At 35.9% G+C, this 23,091-nt stretch overlaps 5 protein-coding genes and 1 long non-coding RNA gene across 11 annotated transcripts in view; 3 read left to right on the forward strand and 3 right to left on the reverse strand.

Annotated features, from left to right (window-relative positions):
* Positions 1-251: 251 nt before the first annotated feature.
* LOC116163525 (aldehyde dehydrogenase family 3 member B1-like) lies at positions 252-8,276 on the reverse strand. Of its 4 annotated transcripts, XM_031477503.1 has the most exons (4): positions 6,987-7,086; positions 6,875-6,927; positions 6,134-6,611; positions 252-1,438 (listed from the first exon to the last, which is right to left on the reverse strand). In XM_031477503.1, exons 2-4 carry the CDS (start codon positions 6,913-6,915, stop codon positions 392-394), a joined length of 1,566 nt encoding a protein of 521 aa, XP_031333363.1. In that variant the 5' UTR covers positions 6,916-6,927; positions 6,987-7,086; the 3' UTR covers positions 252-391. The 4 variants fall into 4 exon arrangements, with proteins under 4 accessions (XP_031333363.1, XP_031333362.1, XP_031333364.1 ...); XM_031477502.1 differs by lacking the exons at positions 6,875-6,927; positions 6,987-7,086 and adding an exon at positions 8,101-8,276; XM_031477504.1 differs by lacking the exon at positions 6,987-7,086 and having other exon boundaries at positions 6,773-6,912.
* LOC116163527 lies at positions 5,648-6,945 on the forward strand. Of its 2 annotated transcripts, none has more exons than XR_004143755.1 (2): positions 5,648-5,666; positions 5,807-6,945. It is a non-coding gene; the product is annotated as an uncharacterized LOC116163527 (long non-coding RNA). The 2 variants fall into 2 exon arrangements; XR_004143754.1 differs by having other exon boundaries at positions 5,664-5,746.
* A 3,218-nt stretch (positions 8,277-11,494) lies between the features above and the next one.
* LOC116164634 (ubiquitin-like protein 4A) lies at positions 11,495-12,068 on the forward strand. Its single transcript, XM_031478833.1, has one exon. It carries the CDS (start codon positions 11,608-11,610, stop codon positions 12,001-12,003), a length of 396 nt encoding a protein of 131 aa, XP_031334693.1. The 5' UTR covers positions 11,495-11,607; the 3' UTR covers positions 12,004-12,068.
* A 46-nt stretch (positions 12,069-12,114) lies between these two features.
* On the reverse strand, positions 12,115-13,173 carry LOC116164633 (interferon-inducible double-stranded RNA-dependent protein kinase activator A homolog). The gene is made up of 3 exons (XM_031478832.1): positions 12,621-13,173; positions 12,333-12,571; positions 12,115-12,267 (listed from the first exon to the last, which is right to left on the reverse strand). Exons 1-3 carry the CDS (start codon positions 13,094-13,096, stop codon positions 12,224-12,226), a joined length of 759 nt encoding a protein of 252 aa, XP_031334692.1. The 5' UTR covers positions 13,097-13,173; the 3' UTR covers positions 12,115-12,223.
* Positions 13,174-16,929: 3,756 nt separating this feature from the next.
* LOC116163648 (rRNA methyltransferase 2, mitochondrial) lies at positions 16,930-17,997 on the forward strand. Its single transcript, XM_031477684.1, has 3 exons — positions 16,930-17,209; positions 17,256-17,457; positions 17,505-17,997. Exons 1-3 carry the CDS (start codon positions 17,037-17,039, stop codon positions 17,874-17,876), a joined length of 747 nt encoding a protein of 248 aa, XP_031333544.1. The 5' UTR covers positions 16,930-17,036; the 3' UTR covers positions 17,877-17,997.
* A 1,335-nt stretch (positions 17,998-19,332) lies between these two features.
* Positions 19,333-23,091, reverse strand: part of LOC116163528 — a 49,187-nt gene continuing 45,428 nt past the window's right edge. For both annotated transcript variants that reach the window (XM_031477507.1, XM_031477508.1), the window contains exon 3: positions 19,333-20,817. In XM_031477507.1, the coding sequence (XP_031333367.1) occupies positions 19,926-20,817 (892 nt within the window). In that variant the 3' untranslated portion in view covers positions 19,333-19,925. The remainder of the gene's footprint in view (positions 20,818-23,091) is intronic.

A 23,091-nucleotide genomic window follows, 5' to 3' on the forward strand; every position in this document is an offset into this window, starting at 1 on the left:
ATTCCCTAGTTTGAAATGTAAACGTTACTATGTATTATTGCTATATAGATACGGTAAACAACTAACACGCCAATTGAATCGTCCACATGTACGTACATTTACTCACAAGGCGGCGCATTATACCCTACCTGGCCTATAGAAGTTTTACTTTAAAAATTGCATCCTTCCAACGCGTACCTACCTAATACTGTACACTGAACGCGACTGTTTGCAGTCATTGAGTAATCGAAGCACTAAATTAAACAAAAACATTGATCTAGTAACATTTTATTATAATAATAGTTATAAAAAAAGCAATTATAATAAACAAAAATACTGCGTATACCAGTCCATCGCAAAATATGCATATTTCACCTTCACCATTCATGGCAATTTATCACCCAAATTTCTCTCAAGCATTTTTATTCAGAAATAAAGTGTTTGCAAAATACTTAAAACCACAACTGGCAATCAACCCTAGCACAAACATGGTAAGATGAGGTAAATATCTTAAACTAATTCCTTTGCGGTACTTGAGTAGCATACGTAACGCACTTGTTTTTGATTGGGAGTAGGGCGGATAACGACCAGAAGCCAATTTTTCTCCCACGCCACCCAAACTCTTATATAGACAGCTCTTCTTGTGACTGAATGTATCGAACGTATACTTCCCATGATAGCGTCCCATTCCACTTGCACCCACCCCACCGAACGGCAAGGCACAAACAGTGAAGTGCATTGCCGTATCGTTAACGCAGACTCCACCGCTGGAGGTGTTATCCAAAAACAGGCGGACATCCCGTTTGTTATTGGAAAAAATGTACATGGCCAAGGGTTTGTCACGCTTGTTAATATAATTTAACGCATCATACGCATTAGTAACGTTAACAATTGGGAGGATCGGGCCGAAGATCTCTTCTTCCATGACCGGGTCGTTATCCTTCACGTCGACCAGCACAGTTAATCCAATGAATCTCTCTTTGGCATCCGTTTCCCCGCCCAAAGCGATATTGGCGCCCTTCAGGAAACCCGATAATCTTTGGAAATTCTTATCATTGACAATACGACACAAATCGGGCGAATCCTTGGGGTTTGTCTTGTAGAATTTTTTCAAAACGTTATCGGCCGCCTTGAGAAACTTTGCCTCCACCTCCTTGTTGCAGAGGATGTAGTCGGGCGCGATACACGTCTGACCAGCGTTGATCCATTTTCCCCACACCACGCGGTGCGCGACGACGTCAATGTCGGCAGTATTGTCAATGTAAACGGGACTTTTGCCTCCAAGTTCCAAGGTGACTGGCGTCAGATGCTTGTTGGCCGCAGCGTGAATCAGCCTGCCAACATGCGTCGAACCCGTAAAGAAGATGTAGTCGAATTTCTCCTGCAATAACTCGGTGGTTTCGGACGGACCGCCCGTGTACACCTGGTAGCATTCATTGTCAAGATATTTCGGTATTGCCTGTGAATAAACAAATATAATTATAAAGTGGGTTATTTGAAGTGAATAGGGATCATGTATGCGAAATCTCAATCTAAAGCAGCTGATGTAATAATCCAAATCGGCTCCCTTGCTAGTTGCTAGGTCATATAGACAGCGTGTTCTAAATAAAAATGGCACTATTACTAACTTTGTTATTTGGACTACGAAGGCAAGTTAAATCACCAAATATGATAAGTATTTTCGCCATCTTTTTAATGAAACGCCCTCTATACTTTTAGAAAAACAGCTTTTAGTTCTCTAGTATCATTTGCTTTTTGGTTAAACGTTATGTTTGGTCAGATTTTTTTTGGTTTATGAAAGTTTGTGGAAACAGTCGATTATAAAACACCCATCTTGTCCTCCGCTATTGACGACTCGCGAACAGTAAGCACTTTCCAAAATGACGATGTGATATCTTCAGTACACGACCAACTGTAGAAGTCATTTCCGGTAGCTGAAGAGGCGTGCCAAGATTTGCTTGTAAATATTTTCTAAGAACGTTGTAGATTGCGATATCAAGGTGCCATCAAGTCGATAAAGGATTAGCCACTGGCGATAAAGAATGAAATCTAATGTGACTCATTCTTTCCATGAAATATGATATGCTGCTTCAAGATTTCTCTAGAAACTTTTTCTGATAACCTTGACCTACTTTTATTGATGTAGTAATATATGGCGGTGACTTTGAAAAGTAGGCAGAGGTGAAGCTCAAAGGTCGCTCGCCACTTCTTTCCTGGTGATGAGATTGGGAAGATGGTGACAACATTACCACGAGATAAGCACACGGTAAGCGCAGACAAAGTAGAGATGGGTCGAGGGACTAAAGGGGTCTAGTACACTAGCAAAAGGGAAATGTAGTAATAATAAACTGGATAGGCGCCACTTAGTCTTAAGTAAATTACAAAAGAGAAAAGAGGATACTTACCTAAAGAAAGGGGCAACAAGGCAGACTAAGAGATCTTTGTTCTGGTCTTGATAAGCTACAGAAATAAAATAATTGACGGAAGTAAAACATAACCAATAATCGTTATCACAATCGAGAGTGTCGTCGCAAATCAAAAATTACCTTTAAACTCTGGTTGTAAGGGCGTTTTGCGCTCAGAAGGGTGCTTTTCTGATATATCTGTAACAGATAACAACACAAGAAACAAGAGGATAGTGAATAGGGCGGCACAAAAATATATTGCGATATGGCAATGCCTAACGTCTGACACTAATCGGGTTTTGGAAGGTATATTCTTCGTAGCGACACAAGTAGCGTAAGTAAAATCAGAGAAATTGAGCGATAATCTTTAAAAGGTTTCGTAATACTTGAAGTTAAACAGGAACAACCCAAATTCTGGGAGCGAGGCACCTTATAGTGTGAAAATACGTGTTGTTAACGTAATTTCGGTCGGAATATTGGAAATAGTAGTCGAGACATCCTGTATATAGCGGAATTTGTTATTTCATAAGACCTGGAAATTTTTGTTATTTCACAGAATGGTAAAACTTTGTTTAATTGTCATTTTTAATGTTAGTTTCTTATTATAAATTTAGCCGGTAATTATTTAATTCGTTTAATCCTACTTCTTGTATTTAGTTTGTATGATAAATTTAAAACGCATAAATAAGGGAACATTCAATTGTAACTTTTACGTGGTCATGTGTTAGTAAAAAGCTATATTATCGGACGAAAAATAATAGGTTTTGCGATAAACAATGCCACGTGCGAGATAAGCAATTGCGATGGTTATCGGTTCGGGGGACGGTACGCAATTTCGAGTTTTGTCGGGGAACGACGATGTTGAATTTATTAGTGGAAATGGTTTTTCTCTTTTTAAATCCTTTGAAGACTTGTGTAAATAAATGTTTGTATAACAATGTTCTTTATATTTTTTCGTGTTTTTTTTTTCGATATTTTAATAGTTATTCTGCTATTCGGGTCGGAGACGAATCCAACAAATCAAAGATCGTGAAAATCCATCCAGCCGTTCTTTATATATTAAGATTATTAACAAAATTGTGAGTACTTTTTGAGATCTCTTAAAGGTGTTTTGTATTGAAAAGGTACTGTTAACCTTACATTATTCTTACAGGATTCTTTGTATTTGATTTTCTATTGATGGTGTGTGTGAGAATAAATTCCTGTAAGTTCGCTTTATCAATTAAAATTGTGTGCAAATTTGAATCTCAATTCGAAATCATTCTGTTTATCCGAATATTATTTCCAGTTCAAAATTTGAGTAGCGATTTCATTGGAATTTGCGGAATTCAAGTCTTTCAACTTTATAAGAACCTTAAGTCAAAGGTAGGTTTTTTGTTGTGTCGGAACCCAGTTGTGCCCTGAGAGAAAGTTTTTTAAAAGAAAAAGGAAACTAAACTGTCTGTCTGTTTGGTGGTATCGTAACTGCATAACATTGCACACAGCATTATTTATTTGGCGCCCAACGTGGGGCCATAGCATAATGTTTTTTGTCTTCTATTTCATTCCGTAAAAATCCAATATGGCGTCCATAAGAAATAAGAAAGTAGTAGCCAGTAGCTTCTACATCTAGCTATGGAAATTCTATTAACAGATTGAGATTCTCCGAAAAAGTGCCCGTAGGTGCCAACGGGAATCGTCCATTTCCGACCGTTTAAGTTAGACAAAATAAAAACGAAATTTGATATTTTCAGATTTTTGAACAATTTCAAATGGAAACGGAGATCCCAATGGTGAGCCACCCATTTAAACCACCTTGTACAGGTACGTAATAGGAAAAAAGGCTAAACCACAATTAAACCCTAAGGTGCTATAATTACATAATTGAATTCAGAATATATATGAAAATATCAGGGCCGTATTAAAAAAATTGAAGTTGATGATGGTTCAGCAAATACGAAACGTCGGATCAATAACTCTACCTTAAAGAGCATTAAAAGTTGGTCTGGAGAAGTGTCACTGGTTTTGCTCAAGGCGAAATATCGCCAGCAAAAAAATCCAAAATTCCAATTTTTTCAAAATATTTCAAAAACAAAAAAAATATCTACGAAAGAAAATGGTGATACGTTGTTTTTAAAATTGTGGATTGATGCGAATACAAAATAAACATAATAACCCAATCTCTTTGGGAATGCGCGAAAAAAATGAGAAAACGTAACCACAACTGGGAACCATAAAGTTATGTACGGACTAAAAATTACACACAAAAATGAGATTTAATACGTTAAGCAAAAAGCTGGGACCGCCTCATGTACCGGGTGATCTAATAAGACTGTTCCTCGGCCATATTTCGGGACCGTTCGTCGTATGACAGGGGTAAAAAAAATTATTGGGTAAATCGGTTATGAAGAATCACTGGAAAATATTTTCAAGTTCCAAAAATGACCACCAGAGGGCGTAACTGCCATCTTAAATTTTCTTTAAATTTCGCATAATAAACTAAACATTCTTTTTTCACATTTTTAAAGAGAACCAGTTTATCTATCGTTTTCGTAAAAACAAAAACCCAGTTATTTCAAAAACAAAGATGGTGTGGTGAGTTCAATTGTTTTTGCAATAACCTGCTTTAACTTCTTAACCGTTTCACCGATTGTAACAAATTTGGTATCGTTGAAAAGAGCATTCCTTGAGCAATAAGAATCAACCATATAATATATAAATACAGTTAGTTTAGTTGAATCCTTCTCCGTCAGGGGGCTAGTTTTGACACTATGATTCAAAATCCAAAAAAAATCAAATGGAATGACATGATTTTTTCTTTATGAAAAAGTAGCCAAATAACATTTAAAGAGGCCAGTGAAAACAGTTTTTCAAAATGTCGTTCCTAACCTCAAATATTGGGAAAATGAGATTAATTAATTAATAAAAATGCTTAAATTATATCTTAAATTTACTTTTGACGTATTTCCGATTTGTCAATGGCGCGAAAGATTTTTTGGAAAAGAAGTCCTTGGAAAATTAAACAAATGAATAAAATAACAGCCGTAATTTGTAAATTATTCTGCTGTGTTTACATTCAGAAAGTACAGCTTTTTGAATTTGTAATATTTTCTAAAACACCAATAGACACTTTAAATTAAACAATTATGGGATTTTCACAAGCATTATTCGCAAAGAATGTAAATATAATTAAATTACCATCATAATGTGGAACTTCCTCATGATCAAATAAATCTAATGGACTTAAATTAAAAAATTAGACTCCCTGTGAGTAACCTGTTAAACTAAGGATTATTGTTTCCAGTAAGTATCGAATCATGCTTCCGCGATGTGTTGGTAGCTTGCTCGGATTGCACTAGATCCTTAAGGTGCAAGATGTGAAGGTCAATGCAAATTTGCTTTTCATTTGCTGTGATTTAATGGGAATTTTTTATTTATCAAAGGTGGTTTGAGTGCATCAATACAAAAGACACCTGACGTCACCTAGCACCCCAAAATGTGTCACCGCTTCTGATCGAAATGCTTCTTACTACCAGTGCAAAAGACGGAAATGGGGATACTCCGTTTCACATTGCAGCTCTTACTGCATTTTCTTTCAAAATATTCAAGGTGTACCACTTGTGCATTTTTTTTCGAATAGATAGGTACTTCCACAACTCGATGCTCATTGGTTCACTACTTTGTATTAATGGACAAGTTAGGAATAGTGCCAGCTTTATTCGGAACACACAGTATGATTTGCAAATAGAAATAGAACAGGATGTACATACCTCCTGCATAAACTTCGCACTTGCAGGTGTCACCTCTGATGGTTTGATAATCACGCAATTACCGGCCGCAATCGCACCCGCCAACGGCAATAACGTAAGCAGTAGGGGATAATTCCAGGCACCGATTACTAGGACAACACCGTACGGCTCGTTAAACAGGTACGTTTTGTCCAACCAGTTTGCGAAGGATCTGGGAGGACGTTCCGGCTTCACCCATTCGTGCAAGCTGTCGATTGTGTTCTTCAAATCGTGCACGAGAAGTTCGATTTCGATAACTTCGACTTCTTGTCTACTTTTTCTCAAGTCGGACGCGAGTGCTTCGACGATGCGCGTGTTGTTTTCCTCGTACATCCGTAGGAGCTGTTTCAGTTGCTTCATGCGAAAGTTGACGTCTTTGGTGGCGCCGGTCTGAAAGGCAGCTCGAGCCGACTCCACCATTTGGAGGGCCGATTTTGGATTTTGGTAGGCCATTGAGTGACTAAAAAAATCAATTTACTTATGCAGGTACTCACTTTCCAGATTTAATTAACGAAACCCATTTCAATTTCTAATTAAGAGGTAAAGTCCAAGTGCAAGTGAATATGAAATTATTGGTAAACAAGTTCTTTGAGGTTAACAAGTTTTCCACCAGTGTCGTACCTGAAGGGCGGTGGATGAATCACAACCAGATTTGATAAATTAAGCGATTTTCGAACAATTCTCTTGCGTATGTAGTAGAAAAGTGGCACAGCAATTACCTACGTTGTAATCAAATGCGGTTTGATTTGAACGAATTGAACCATATCCTCAATTACCTATTTGTGATAATTTAAGTACAATCAATACAGTAAGTACAGACGTACTTTGAGCTTACTTGGGTTGTGAGTTAGTCACTACCTGGCAACAGGTAAAATTTAAATCTTCCTACGAGTAACGTAGAAATCTTCAGACAAGAATTTAAAAAAGTGCCTTTTTCAGTGGCGTAGTTGCTATTGTAGTAAATTTCGATTTTGATATTATTGCAAGTGGTTAGACGACCAACAATGCACATTATTAATTAAGTACATGATTCAATACCAATTTTTCAACTTTTGCATATTTTATACCTATTTTTAAATACAATTGATCACGTATAACGATGAAGGACCAATTATGTAAATGAGTTTATGAAAAAGTGATTTGTAAGATGCACAAATACCCGTTTCTTTTACTGCATTTTAGACTATAAAAATCTTTTATAAAATATATTTTATAAAATATTTGACAGGTAATATTAATTCTTTTATAAAATATATTTATAGGAAGTAATAACAGACGATTACATTTGATAAAATATTTGTCAATCTTTTATAGTGTAATACCGGCCTTACTATAAGATCTTTTTCTCTGAATTACACGTAATTAGTGCGTAAAATTAGCAATTGTTCTCTAACATTTTCAAATACATTTTTAATGATACCTTCATTTCCTGTTATTTATTAAATATTAATCAATTTCACTGATCAAATGAATTATAATGTATATTATTATTCGCGATTATTAACACTAGAGGCGCTAATGTAATTTACAAATGGCGTGTATTGGTGGGAGCGGTTTGTAAACAATATGCGCTTTCGAATGTTCAATTAGAGTACTACCAAAGCCCTACCTAACTGCTTTACGGAATTAATTCTGTGTTCCTTTGGTCCAAAGCGTGACGCTCCACAACCGTTCGTTTTGTATTCCCCTGCCCACTGACACACTATTGCAACTGGGTGAGACAATTGTAGAGCTAATAATACACTTGTGAGGTTAGGACTTTTTTGATTAATTTAACTGACAACTGACTGCTTTAAAAACTTAATTATATACTTTCTCTTAATATTAGTATATTACCTATATACCGCGCGAAATAGTACTTTTATTCCCTGCGGTCGGGCCATAATTTACCTGAGAGATTAAGACTACTACTTCAGTCGCAAGGTATATACGATACTTTTCGTACTTACGAAACTGAAACGTATCCATAATATGTACGCACGGACCTCTTATATGGCGTTAGCGAACGCGTTCTTTTGAAGTAGGTACCATAGGAACGTTGTGTTGGTACGACAAACCCGACGCTACCGTACCAAAAATAATTTGCTAGTCTCATGAGCTTGATGTTCATGAGTGCCTAAGGTGTATTTGATATTTGATAAACGAGCAGCCGAAGTAGGTGAAGAATTGTTACCGTCGAAGTCCAGAAAACTATATGAGCAGCAGTGTACGATGCGTTTACAGAAGTGGTAGTCTCATGTGAAAAGGTGAAGTATTGGCTGCATTAACCCAGGAGACTGGTTAATATGACGAACTGTAACAACATTAATGTAAATAAATAATACGTCAATTATCATTCTTATTAATTATCTTCAATAAAATGTGTATTAAATCAATTTGTTTATAATTTAATCGTTCCGGGATTTTCGTTCAAGTTTAATCCTGGAGTAGGTACTACACCGCTTTATTGTTTTCTTGATTCTATCATTGAATTTATAACTATCAGAAGCGCGGGTTAAATGGGAGAGGATATGTGACTGTTTTCAATAGTTTAAATTACAAGACGTAGATGTCTCTACCATCGAGAAAGATGAATATAATGTCAGTTTTTTACCTTTGTTAATTATTATACAGGAATCTGTAATGAACCCACTATCTCGATTTGTATTATTGTTGCATACAGAATTCTAAATGTTCAAGAAACGTATTTATAAGGCATTTATGTGGCACACAGGATGTTGACTGACGCAAGATGAACATTCTTCCTTTCATGAATCGTGATTGAATAAATTACATTTGAACAGGAAATCAAAAAATTGTGGAGTTGCCATGATCGCAATTCACAACCTAATTCTGTACTAATTTTTGAGGATTAGCTTCCACTTGATCACCTTTGATTTCAGAAAACTTCAGCATCAAAAGATCCTGTTTTATTTAAATTATCTCTCGCAATACCAATATCAAAAAAGCAAAAATGTTAGCGAATGTACGCATGGATGATGTAATTATATCGATTGAAAATATATATCGATAAGATTTATGCAAAAGTATCCATAGTTTTCTCTTGATAATTTCCGCTACTTATCTATTAATCAATAAATATCAGATATAGGCAATTTTCGACAAGTGGCAATAATATTCGATTGTTATAATCATTACTGATTATTTTCAAAAGTTATCGATAATTATAAAAAGTTATCGATAATTATCAAACGTTATCGATAATTATCGATAATTATCAAACGTTATCGATAATTATCGATTATTATCGAAAATTATCGTTACGATTTATCGATTATTATCGATAATTGTCGATTATTATCGAAAGTTATCGATAATTTTTTTAAGTTATCGATTAATCGACAATTATCGGACACTGAACAGACTTATATCGCCCAGCTCATAGTAGGTATACGAATTCACGTAAACTGGGACCGATTTATTTATTGTATTTATTTGTGCACAATGCTGCAAGGTTATAAAAAAAGCTGATTCGCGAAATTTAGTTACCAAATGTGAATGTGGAAATGATGTATAGGTACCTAAGAGTTGTATAATTCCACTTAAGGGACTGTTCTGAGGTTCATTTAAATTTGCATTACCGAAAACTCCATTTCCACATTAACATTCGTCAACTTTTTTATACCCTGGCAGCATTGTTCACACTACCAATAAAATTAACACATCGGTTCCAGTTCACGTGAATTCGTATATTCTGCCAACGCGGCGGCAAATGTGCAAATATTTTACCCTCAACATTATCGTTTTTTAATAACAAAATCTCCCGCTTTCAGTAAAAATAAAAAATGTCGAACCTGCCTATTGTACTGCCTGTGAATAGAATGTATGAAATTGCATTCCTTCAAGGACAAGGACTGCAAGCTTCGTTCGTCTAAATAATTATTATAATATACATTACAAATTTACGCAACGCTTCTTAAGGGATCTATTTATTAGTTATAAAACCATTCCAATGATAACACAAAAAAAACATCCCGAGTTCCTGACATCTAACGATTAAAAAGGAAAATATTCGAATGGTCAAAATAAATGGTTTGTAATGCTGCCATCTAATGTCAATGTAACGCTCCACTTTCGATCGCCCACGGACTCTCAAAAGATCGAACTGCCCCTAGCGGCGGAAAGTTCGCATATGGTCACAAACCGTTATATGAGATCCGCGCTTGAGAAACCCTTTGTTCTCATGATAAAATATTCATACAAGATGAAATCGGATAAAATGAGCTTTTTAGTATAGAGAAAATCTTGTTTTGGTGTAGGTATATATAGTTCATAGGACTTTGCCCATTAAAACGTCGCTCCCTTCAGGCGCTCGGATTTAAAATAGGCATCATCCTTTAAAGTAATATTGAAAGTTTTTATTTCAGAACATATGATGAGGTTGAAATATTTTAATAACGTATCAGAAATTTAAAATTTTAAAACTGTTTATGATCTTTTCACCCAGCCATAGATAAACTTACCTCTACTAGAATACAGGGAGTCTTTTTCTGCGTTAAACAAAGGTTTTATTTATGTCATACGTATATAATACGAACACATTAACCACATGTTAAAGATACCGATTGGTTTTCTATGCATGACCGTACAGAACTGCACCTATTTTTCACAAAAGCTCTATATATTTATACAATAGCAATACCATTATATTTAAAACTAATGTGCACAACATTATACAAGATTTTATGGTAACATTTCTCCCCCTCGCCATTTCATTTATTTATTTATTACAAAGGTCGTTTTCATACAACGTATATATTACAACTGTTTGTCAAACAAATTAGTAATAGTTCTCAGAATTAAAGTCAAAATTCGCAGTAGGTACATTAATGAAAGAGCATATTTTTATATGAGACTATTTCTAAGTTAGATCTGATTAGAGAATTAAATAACCTTTCAAATTTAATGACGTACCTATCACACAATCACAACATAATGTGCCAATTAATTTTTTTAAAGTGTGACCACTGCTTCTAACGGGAAAATTATTGATACATACTTATTTTTCTGTTTAATCGTTAGCAAACTGATTAATGAAGAGTGCAACTTTTATTTAAGACACCTTGTATGTCTGAAGTCTGTTGACTAAAAAGGGCAAACCAGACGCACACCGCCAAGCGACAGAACTCATGATTTCTTTTTCACGGAACAGTATTATCGATTTAAATTACAGAGAAAACCAAGAAAACGAACGCCTCCATTCCATCAACACACTTTTGAAAGTGCTTTAACCACATTTGCAGATCTAAATTTCACAGCTGTAAATTCTTGAATGCACCATAATCTGTCCACACCCTGTGTGGTATCCATTTAGTGATTTAATCACCACAATTGGCAACGCTGAATGAGTGAAAACGATTTGACAAGCAAAAGTAACATAACCAAACTTTTTGTTTACTAAAGATTGGCATTCTTTTTACCAAAGGTGCTTTCACGTACCGTGCCAATTCGCAAATATGAAAATATTCATAAAAGTACTGCAAGGCGATGGATGCATGATTGAAGTCACCGAGAGTATGAAAATTTTGGACGTGAAAAAACAAATCGAAAACCATTTAAAAGTGCCCCTATCGCAGCAGACGCTTGTCCTACTTGGTAGAACCTTAGCAGACGATCAAACTATCGGTTCCTACCCGAAGATCAAAGATGGTACGAAAGTGCACCTCGTCATGAAGAAACCGGAATCCCTAGATGAAGTGCTCGCACGATTTTTACATAAATACTATTCAGAAAAGCAGACGAAGCTAATAGTGGAAAAGTTTATGAAAGATTTTCATGATAAAGTGAAATCGCTTAGTTTAGACGATCTTGAACGGTTGGCGATCTCGTATTTAAATGATGAAAACATGTAATTCCTCGTGCGTACATATTCCTATATTATATTAAACATTTTACCATTACATACATTTGCCAAACAGTTGCACAATTCTTTGATCTTCCCTAAACTTAACTTTCAAAAATAATACAATTTAAAACGTTTATTCATAGGTACAAAAAAAAAACACATACAGACGCGGTACCAGTTAAATGAATGTTACTCTTCATTTGTGGATGCGACGATATAATTAACACTCAAGATTCTCCCTTGTCGAGGTCCTTGCATAGGTCTGAACACACTACATAAAAACGATAATAAAAAAAGTTTACCAAATAAAAAGGCACTCGGTTTAAGAATCCTCACCCTTTTCGATTGCACTAACAGCGTTTTCCGATTGAGGAGCTTCTTCAGCTGCAGTACTTAATGACGAATCTGGTGCTTTTACTTTTACCTTGGCTTCCGTTTCATTTTCTATCACAGGCGAGGATGCTTCGAGTTTCGTATCGACCTCATCTTTAACTCCATCTGGAGACTTGGCAGACGAGTCAGGTTCAGGTTTTGATAACGCTGCAGTAGAAGACTCAGATAGTGTGTTTGTTATTCTGTAAATGAAAAGTCTATTCAAAAGTTCAGTTTTGTAGTACAAATTACCTGTCCATCATTTCCTTTGCAGAAAAGTGCTGCGCTTCCTTTTTAGAATGTCCCGTGCCCGATGTGGTTATAGAAGTGACTTTGCATTCACAAATAAACTCCTTGCAGTGTGCAGGACCAGTTTCTGCTACCTGTGTAAATGTGGGAGGGGGCAATTTCTTTTTGAGACAAGTGTTCAACAAGTCGGAGGTATAATTGTGTATTTTAACTTTCTTTGGAGCCACATCGGATTGGACTGGATCATCCCTTGCTCTTTTGGGTAATTTATCCAATAGCGCACTAGCGGCATTGTGTTTCGCTTCTTTTTTCGATCTTCCAACGCCGACGGCCTGTTGCCCATTCGCATTAACCTGGTAATGAAACTCGTTAGTATTAGAGGTTCCCTTTTTCTCGTCAAGTAGCGTATATTCGGGTGGTGCCCATCTTTGGGCTACACTTAATTCTTGAAGGATCGTAACTGGCAATTTTGAATTCATACCGCTACGCAACGATAACAATTTACTCAATTCTGTCAAAATTTGAAATGAAAACAGTGACACAGAATAAAGCCTATCGTTCACAGAGTTTTATTTTACTATACAACTCTGTGTAGTCTAAAGCTGGATTCACACATAAATACGAAATCCGACGATACGATCATCCGAAATGCTTATGATTGGTCAATAATTTGAAATGTGCTTGACATTTCAAACTATTGACCAATCATAAGCATTTCGGATGACCGTATCGTCGGATTTCGTATTCATGTGCATCCAGCTTAAGGTTCAATTCGTGAAAATACAACAATTCTCATACACTGTAGTTTTTATCATAAAACTCTCGTTCTTCACACAAATGATCATTGCTTTTCAATTAGACAGAAGCTGGGGCGCTATTCTTGAACTCACTCGAATTGGTTCGTATTCGTTTTAAAACGATGTATGCAAATTCGCATACGACTATCATTTGCTATTCATGTGTACCCTTCGTAACGCTTGTAATTTCAATTCGAATGATATGTTTGGCAACGTAGAATTGGATAGTAGTAAATACCTTCATACGAAAGGTTTCCTTGACAACAGTTTGTATACACAACTGCTTTCTCATAACTGAGCAAATTACAAAAAGTGCTTATGGGCCCCACAGACTTCCGACTTCTTCGTCCGATTTGCACGACGTGTACATCGGATGGTATGGCACCTATATCGAACAAGTATGACAGACTCCACACACCTCGTGTTTGTTCGATTTACAGGTCGTGCAAATCAGACGAACAAGTCGGAAGTCTGTGGGGCCCTTAACAGTGGGTTGAAAACAGTGAACTCGAGTGTGTTTTTAGAGTTCAATGGTTGGGAAACAGCTAAATAACGTGGAACTTGTAACATCTAATTTGGTAACTGCCGATTCCAAAAAATCGTACAGCAACCAAAACCCTTGCCAAAACCTTCACAAGAATGACTATGTGTATGTAGCTGTAAGGCCAGACAGACCGAGAGACTTGTCTTAAGACGTGCATGTGAGAGGTTCAGCTACAGATGGACTTTGTTGCAGGCGTAATTCGTTAACGCACGTGCAATGTGCATGTCTTAAGACAAATCTCTCGATGTGTTGTTTCGTTAAATGAAACATGTCATCACTCAGTTCCTCAAATAGATTTTTAAACACATTCTGAATACGGTGAACAAGTTACGTCAAAGTAAAAAAAATGGCACATGTCATAAATTCGACTGGTTTATACCGCTCGTTGTAAAAACGAGTGACAATTACGAATTCGAAATATTTTCGAACGGTCAAGAATACCATTCGACCAAAGTTCATCGTTTTGGTTCAAAAAACGAACAACCTTGATAAATACGTAGGGTCAAGAATAGGACCCTATGTTCAAAGAGACACGAGTGCACTGCATATCATTAAATAGAAACACTTGGTACGTGCGTGGTTTATTGCGGTTCTGTAGTTGTGCTGTGACCATTCGTTCCCGGTTTCCGGGGACAGTCCCCTAATTTAAAGTTCTGTTCACTGCCAGAGAGTGTCCCCAAAATGTCCCCTTATCTGCCAATATCATTTGTTAACAATCACAAGGTCTTATTCTATGACAATCACTTTGTAGAATTTCATTTATGACAATATTTTATTTGATATATTGACACCATTGATTATACGTGTGTATAATCAATGATTGACACCTACATGGGTTTCTATAGTTTTTAGGTATAGCATTGTATATGATTAATAGCGTTTTCGATTGGCAAAACTCGTGCTGCACGAGTGCAATTTTTACGTTCTATTGGTAATTTTAGGGCAATTTTCTGTGTTCCATTGGCAAATGTGATGCAACAATTACGCACTAAATGCAAATTTTGACGCACGAGGTCGGAGAGCTCGTGGAGCAAATTTTCAAAATAAAAGTGCGCCAATTTGAATTTGTTTCTTGCGTTGGAGAGTTTTTTGTTGTCATCTAGCGATAGCGAAGATGATGAACTAGCCATATAACTTCTACTTTACAAAAAGTTGCATTTACTCTTTAAAGTGAACGCCAAAAATTGGTTCTTTACAGGAATTTCAAATTTATATTCCTCATTGTTTATCATAAATAATAGTGAAATCGTTTCAGTCATTTTTTAGAATACAGATTTGTCGATTACCTAAATCATTGTATAAATACAAATCTAAAATGAGGTTATGGACAAATGACAGCAAATATTTACGAATATTTATGTTCCATTGAGAGCAATTTTCACATGGATTTCTTCAGTTTCTCGTGCAACACTCGTGCAGTACGAGTTTTGCCAATCGAAAACGCTATAAAATTCAATGGGTATAGTTACATTAATTTATAGCGTTTTCGATTGGCAAAATTCGTGCTGCACGAGTGCAATTTTTACGTTCTATTGGTAATTTTAGGGCAATTTTCTGTGTTCCATTGGCAAATGTGATGCAACAATTACGCACTCAGTGCAAATTTTGACGCACGAGTTCGGAGAGCTCGTGGAGCAAATTTTCAAAATAATAGCGTTTTCGATTGGCAAAACTCGTACTGCACGAGTGTTGCACGAGAAACTGAAGAAATCCATGTAAAAATTGCTCTCAATGGAACATAAATATTCGTAAATATTTGCTGTCATTTGTCCATAACCTCATTTTAGATTTGTATTTATACAATGATTTAGGTAATCGACAAATCTGTATTCTAAAAAAATGACTGAAACGATTTCACTATTATTTATGATAAACAATGAGGAATATAAATTTGAAATTCCTGTAAAGAACCAATTTTTGGCGTTCACTTTAAAGAGCAAATGCAACTTTTTGTAAAGTAGAAGTTATATGGCTAGTTCATCATCTTCGCTATCGCTAGATGACAACAAAAAACTCTCCAACGCAAGAAACAAATTCAAATTGGCGCACTTTTATTTTGAAAATTTGCTCCACGAGCTCTCCGACCTCGTGCGTCAAAATTTGCATTTAGTGCGTAATTGTTGGATCACATTTGCCAATGGAACACAGAAAATTGCCCTAAAATTACCAATAGAACGTAAAAATTGCACTCGTGCAGCACGAGTTTTGCCAATCGAAAACGCTATAAAAGTGCGACAATTTGAATTTGTTTCTTGCGTTGGAGAGTTTTTTGTTGTCATCTAGCGATAGCGAAGATGATGATCTAGCGATAGCGAAGATGAAGAACTAGCCATATAACTTCTACTTTACAAAAAGTTGCATTTTCTATTTAAACTGAACGCCAAAAATTGGTTCTTTACAGGAATTTCAAATTTATATTCCTCATTGTTTATCATAAATAATAGTGAAATCGTTTCAGTCATTTTTTAGAATACAGATTTGTCGATTACCTAAATCATTGTATAAATACAAATCTAAAATGAGGTTATGGACAAATGATAACAAATATTTATGTTCCATTGAGAGCAATTTTCACATGCATTACTTCAGTTTCTCGTGCAATACTCGTTCAGCACGAGTAAATCGAAAACGCTATTAGATACTTCTATTTTTCTAATTTTGACATTTAAAGTGACAGTTTTTAAAACTCATTGACGTTGTCAAATACTTTACTTTTCACAACTTTCACATCGCAGTCACATCGTCGTTTATTGCCTGTAATCCACGAACTTCAAATTTCCCTTGTTCCATTATTGGCTGAACTTCTTCTTGAAATGTTTTTGCTTCTTTTAAATCATTAAAGGAAACCGCTAAATCATCTGCATAAAAAACCTTTTTTTAACTATCGCGTCGTTACGAACTCTTGACTACGTTGACAGAATTTGTTAATATATTTCACCTTCATCCTGTACATCATATGTCAAATGATTTTTCTTGAAACATAACCTCTCTTTTTTGTTTATAATTTAATCGATATATTCATTGTTTTTTATTTATTTTAAAATAACAATGAAGACCGTTAAAAGAAACTAAAATAATATGAATAAGGCCAGTTGTCACACATTATTAAAACGTTATTTGCACACAACGACTCAAAGGTGCAAGCATGTTGTCCCAAGTAACTTGAAGGGAAAGGGATCTAGCTCAACGAAATGGGTGACGAGGCAACTGAAAGATCCCTACGTTGAGAAAGCAAAAATTCTCAACTATCGGTAAATAGCAAATCGTGGCTTCCGTGAAGACGTTGTTTTCTTATAGATGCCGGAGCGCGTTTAAACTTTTAGAAATCGATGACTCGCAACATATACTGACTCCGGGACATGTTGTTGTCGATTGTGGGGCCGCTCCAGGATCCTGGACGCAGGTAGCTGTACAGCGTGTAAACGCGGACTTATCAACACCTCATAAACCCATCGGGGTCGTAATCGCCGTAGACAAACAGCAAATTCATCCCATACCGGTATGTGTGCGTAATTTGAAATTGTGATCATTTTACTCCGACGGTAGGGTGCCGTAGTGTTCGGAAATTGCGACCTACTAAGTAAAGCTACTCAAGATAAGGTGCAAAATGCCCTGCACGGCAAGCAAGCCGACGCCGTTATATCAGATATGGCTCCGTCTGCGACGGGTGTTAAAGAAATGGACGACGAGAACATTTTAACTTTGTGTTACACAGTGCTACGTTTCGCCGTTCTTGTAAGCAAAATTGATGCTTCTCTGTTAATGAAAATGTGGCAGAGTGGATTTACGAGCAAGTTACAAAAAGATATGGAACGATTTTATGATAAGGTTAAAATTATTAAGCCAATTTCGAGTCGATCGGATTCCGCAGAAATATTTTTATTAGGCAAACATTTTAAAGGCATTAAACCAAGTTGATGGTTTTTTTTAACTTTCGCACGTTTGTTTTATAACAGAGGTTGCTATTTATTAATGTCTGAGACTATTTTAATGTAAGCGATAAATTTGTGAATATGAAATAAATATTGTCCACAAGCTATTTTGGCTATTTTTAGAGTTTTAAAGATCTTATCAGAGCCTGGTCAGTTCTGGAAACCTACAACGATCAGGAAAGGAGCTTAAAAATGCTTTAACGTAATACGTATCGTATCAAGAGCGGAAAGGGGGGGGAGAGTGAAAAAGAGAAAGAACCGGAACTTGAACCCTAAAAGAAATCAAAGGTAACCCTCTTCGTTGATGTCATAAAAGAGGGAGTATATCAGCTGACAGCCGAACCTAAAGATAGGTACACTTCAAGTAAATGAAATGCAAATGGTGGCATTTACAATAAGGAAGAAAAAACGCAATTATATCCTCACTGCGTTAAAGGTGAATCCGTTCACTAATTATTCCAGAATCCAATTGAAATTAATAAAATATGGATGATGGCAATTAAAAATTACATGCGTTCACAACTAACGCCTTGGCTGTTGGTTTTAATGAAGTGTAACTTGAAACGGTTCTCGACAGAAAAGAAGGATGATGAAGGTCGACAATCGACAACCAAAAATCACGCCGCTGATAATCTGCGCGGTAAAATTCAAAAAATTCTTTTAACAAGTAAATATACCGTGAACAATAAGAAGCTTTGTAATGGGGAAAATAAACCGTTACAAATTGTTTATTGTAATTACGTTATTGAGTTGCGTTAAATATGCAAAACAACAAAATGGACACCAATTTTTGAAAGTATAAATGCTCCCAAGAAATTTGATTATTCCTTCATGGTAATGTTTGGGGTCGTAATCGGTAATTGTCATAAACATTGTTCTGCCACATTTTTAGCAATGATATAGTTACTTATATGAATGGAACATTGTCTTGAATTAGATTTGGGGGGATCATTATAGATGTAGTAGCGTTAACTTGGGTTTTATCTTCAGAGAGTGCCTTTGTTTAGTGCGAGGTTTGTATTATTACGCTAGTGTGGCGAGTTTGTGTGTTCCCGATTTGTGCTAGCGCGGTTACATCACAAAGGCGATTTCAATTTATCATAAAGATCAACCAGAAGTCCAGAACTATCCTAGGAATAATATTTTTATCGGATCGGCCATCTTATGCTTCAAAACTTGTCAAGAGTCACAGTCACTAATGGAATTGGATAAGTATCTTAAAATTTTTTCCTGTAAATGGTACGGAAAATAATTATCGAGTATAGGTAAAGACCACATTTTTCTTATTACCGGCCCATGGTACAATGACAAGCAAGCTGTCACCATCTGAAATATCGATCTGCTTTGCTCGAAGAATCTGAATACAGAGTAGACGAACTGTTAAAAGTAATAATTTCTGCTATTTTGGTACAGGAATGACTACAGCAATACAAAAACACATCTTGAGGTAGGGTGTAATAATTATCATTTTACGTATATTACCCTTTGCTAATCTACTGGCACAATCTTAATATACAATAAATACGAATAAGTATAATTTATAAATATATGGTTACATTGCCGGTAACACGGCACAGTTTATTTACATTTGTACAACTTGAATTTACAAAATTAGGTCCTGTATGAACGACATATACGTATATAATAACATGTAGGTGCCTGTAATTATCTACATTACTGTGCTAAAAATATTCGTTACGTTATGTGGTCTTACATCCAGCTGATTTCTTTCGGTTACTACAATTATACAGATCGCTTTCCATCTTTGGTTTTAAACCTACCCCCTCATTAATCGCTATTTGTAGAAATATACAAAGTTCGTTGTAATATATCTATAGTATAAGCAGACCCATCTCAAGTACATATGCAACTTGTATTAAAGGAACTTGAATCTTAGACTACGAAACACTTACGCAATAATAATACACGTCGTATAAATTACCTAAATATCAATTATATGAACATAATTACACCGTCTTCATTTTATGCGGATTCGATACCTTTTACGTCTATGTAAACCGATCCGATCTTTGTATCATCTTCGACCCCTTCTCTCATTTGCCTGAATGGGATTAATACCGAAAATGTAAGAGAATTCCTCTCGAGGGAACTCCCGATAGAACTCCTGCGAATGATGATCTAGGAGATGCCTGCTGTGCGATCTGCGCGGCAACCTTAAAACGATCGGTTTCTTTGGACTAGATTCGCTCCAGGAAGGCGGCAGCGACCAGAGATTCGCGTGCTTGTCGCGATTTCTGTGATTGTATCCGTGATGTGCGGTATTGAAGCGGTCGTGCTTCGTTCGGTCCTCTTGCGTTTTGAAGACGAAACGTTCGGTACCCTTCAGATCGTCGCCCCTCGAGCTTATGTACTCGTTGAAGAGCGCCTGAAACTGTTCCCTGGAGGGTACGGTTGTCGCGTCGTTAAAGTTGCTGACGTGTCGGTTGACGTGCGGTAAGAGGTTGGCTTGCGTGATCGTTTCGGGGTTTTTAATATAGTCGATGTAGTGCGAAGATTCGGTGGGGAAACGAATGGCGTTACGATATGTTGTTGTAATTGTTGGGGGTTGATTTAGGTCCGTTGTTGTAGTAGTGGGAGCTTCAGTTGCGTTCGCGTCGTTTCGTTTGTGTGTCGCTTTGAGCAAAGAATGCTCCAGAAAGAATAAAGCATGCTGACTGCTTTCTGTGGTGTCCGTTTCCATTTCCAGGGTTGTTGTTTCTGGCGGTATTGTAGACAGTGTTGTGTCAATAGTTGATGGAGTTATATTGATGTTGATTGTGGATAACGTAGGCATTTCGGATGATAATACTGTTGTCACTTTCGCAGACTCCGTTGTAGTTTTTTGAGCCTTTTCAGTGTGGGAGAATCGTTGTTCAATTATGCTAGGCGTAGAATCTGCAAATGGCTGCTCATTTTGAGGACGATTTCTGAAACAAATATTGTCACTGTAGATGGGTTCTTCATAATTAAAAATAAAAGTTATGGAATCGTTTAAGTGATAAAATGCAGATGTCCATTAAATTAATATCGTATATACCTGCCCGGTAAAACACTGAAAGAAGTGGGGAGCGTACATACAGGGTGGTGACTTGCGTAACGCATCATAGGGATTTCAATGTAAAATTCATAACATGCGATTATTGGCTCCCCAAATTATTTTAGAGCAAAAATGTATTAAGGTTTATTATAGGAAAAAATTTTTTACGTCAATCAACCCTATTAGTTTTCAATTTTTTGCATAATAAAGACGGAAAATTGGAAAATAAAACCCCCATCTTTTTCAATAATCTGTGATGCCATGGAATTTATAATACAAAAACTACGCCAATATCCGTCATGCCATGGAATGTCCGCTTTAAAACAAATCAAATTCTATCAAAAAGTATTATATTTAGAACAGCGAATTCAACATAAAGAAAGACCAAATTACTAAAAACGGTTTCCTAATATAACAATTTACAATAAATGTTCGAATAAGTCACCATTAACTGCAATACAGTAACCAAGTCGATCATAAAAGCCATTTCGAACTGCTGCTAATTGATAACTGGATATCTGGAAAGATGGGGGTTTTATTTTCCAATTTTCCGTCTTTATTATGCAAAAAATTGAAATCTAATAGGGTTGATTGACGTAAAAAATTTTTTCCTACAAAAAACCTTAATACATTTTTACTCTAAAATAATTTGAGGAGCCAATAATCGCATGTTATGAATTTTACATTGAAATCCCTATGATGCGTTACGCAAGTCACCACCCTGTATAACTTATAATCTTCTAAAATTGTTCACAATTCAATAATGTAAACTTAAAAATCCGAGGGGCGGTCAACTTCCATAAATCCGTATACAAATTTCTTTAAGTGATTTATAAATCATGATACGTCGTTGGAAAGCTCTGAAAAAATGCTTTCCAACCATACCAAATAGCATTACATTTAGGTTAGTAATTATCGTGCAAATCAAAAAATAAACTAATATGATACATTTTCTAAAGTTTATTTCAATAAATGTTCAAAATGGCATTTTTTCATAGCTTTCCAACGTCACTATTTAAGATTTAAGAGTTGGGGTGGCTGGGGCGCAGGTGGTTGGAGGGGGTGCGTGGCCAACTATGTCATTGTGATTCCTCCCCCGAATTACCGAAACGGATTTTGATTTTGTTTAAATATCTCGTTTATTTACTAAGACATGGGGCGTGGTCTCAAATAACTATGGATCCAGAGGTAAATACAAACTTTGACAAATCAGGTAACTAACAAACCGATATAACATAATATCAAGGTTCCTCGGGGTTATTGGGTTGATTTAGGAATTCGAAAATCAAGAATGTTCATTTTTTTATATATAAAGAACCTGTATATCAATACCAAATTTTAGAATATTCTTCAATTTTATACATATTAAGGTCATTATTAAGGATCATTTACAGTTTTGCACACAAATAGCTACCCCAAAAAATCCCTTTTTAAATCTAAATATATTATTTTAAATCCCAATAAATCATTTTAAATCAAAAACAAACCTTTAAAATCTCACAAATCATTTTAAATTTCCAATAAATCTTTAAAAATCCATATAAATCTTGTTAATCCCTTACAATCATTTTAAATCACCTTAAATTTAAATGATTTTAAATCGGTGTACAGTATTTTTAACAGTTATTCGCCCCGCGTAAAAATCCAACACCAGAGCCCAGAAGAATCTTGGCTATAAAATGCTAAATTCGCCAATTTTCATTGAAAAAACGACAAAACGCGTGCGTCACTGCTCAATATATACCTTGTTGCATCGCATAATTTTAGTTGTATGATTTTTGTGATGTTTTTGAGAAGAACTGACCACGCCGCAGATTGTTTCGTCCTTGATTATAATAACTTCACTGGAATCTTTAGATCATTGTACTGTATAGCCTAAGCTGGAATCACTTCTTACATGGTCCAGTACCACGATCAATTGGATATAGAACAAAATCAACAAGAATGACCGCAGAGGCCTCTTTGAAAATTAATAAATCATACAAAATGACCAAGAATATCACCCGTGGTTTTTGTAGTACTGGAGTATAGTCCATACGTCCTCATAAGTTTATTAAGAGCCGAGTCTTTAAGAATTTCTCAAACACTTTTGAAAGGTTTTAAATATACATTGAGTCTTTTGGGATTCTTTAAAACAATTTAGGTTCTCCTCTTCAAAAGCTCG

Source organism: Photinus pyralis, unplaced genomic scaffold, assembly GCF_008802855.1.
Source record: "Photinus pyralis isolate 1611_PpyrPB1 unplaced genomic scaffold, Ppyr1.3 Ppyr1.4_LG2, whole genome shotgun sequence".
Classification (NCBI taxonomy): Eukaryota; Metazoa; Arthropoda; class Insecta; order Coleoptera; family Lampyridae; genus Photinus; species Photinus pyralis.

What these genes read in the sequence shown, in the direction of transcription:
- LOC116163525 (XM_031477502.1), bottom strand. Translation starts at nt 8,261, where the DNA reads ATGAACATCAAGCTCATGAGACTAGCAAATTATTTTTGGTACGGTAGC. An exon ending in TATGGATACGTTTCAGTTTC is followed by an intron (nt 6,612 to 8,100) that starts GTAAGTACGAAA and finishes TGATTTTTTTAG; the next exon opens with TCACTCAATGGCCTACCAAA. An exon ending in GTGCGAAGTTTATGCAGGAG is followed by an intron (nt 1,439 to 6,133) that starts GTATGTACATCC and finishes GTTTATTCACAG; the next exon opens with GCAATACCGAAATATCTTGA.
- LOC116164634 (XM_031478833.1), top strand. Translation starts at nt 11,608, where the DNA reads ATGAAAATATTCATAAAAGTACTGCAAGGCGATGGATGCATGATTGAA.
- LOC116164633 (XM_031478832.1), bottom strand. Translation starts at nt 13,096, where the DNA reads ATGAATTCAAAATTGCCAGTTACGATCCTTCAAGAATTAAGTGTAGCC. An exon ending in GCAAAGGAAATGATGGACAG is followed by an intron (nt 12,572 to 12,620) that starts GTAATTTGTACT and finishes TTTCATTTACAG; the next exon opens with AATAACAAACACACTATCTG. An exon ending in TGTTAGTGCAATCGAAAAGG is followed by an intron (nt 12,268 to 12,332) that starts GTGAGGATTCTT and finishes GTTTTTATGTAG; the next exon opens with TGTGTTCAGACCTATGCAAG.
- LOC116163648 (XM_031477684.1), top strand. Translation starts at nt 17,037, where the DNA reads ATGAATAAGGCCAGTTGTCACACATTATTAAAACGTTATTTGCACACA. An exon ending in GCAAAAATTCTCAACTATCG is followed by an intron (nt 17,210 to 17,255) that starts GTAAATAGCAAA and finishes GTTTTCTTATAG; the next exon opens with ATGCCGGAGCGCGTTTAAAC. An exon ending in AGCAAATTCATCCCATACCG is followed by an intron (nt 17,458 to 17,504) that starts GTATGTGTGCGT and finishes CTCCGACGGTAG; the next exon opens with GGTGCCGTAGTGTTCGGAAA.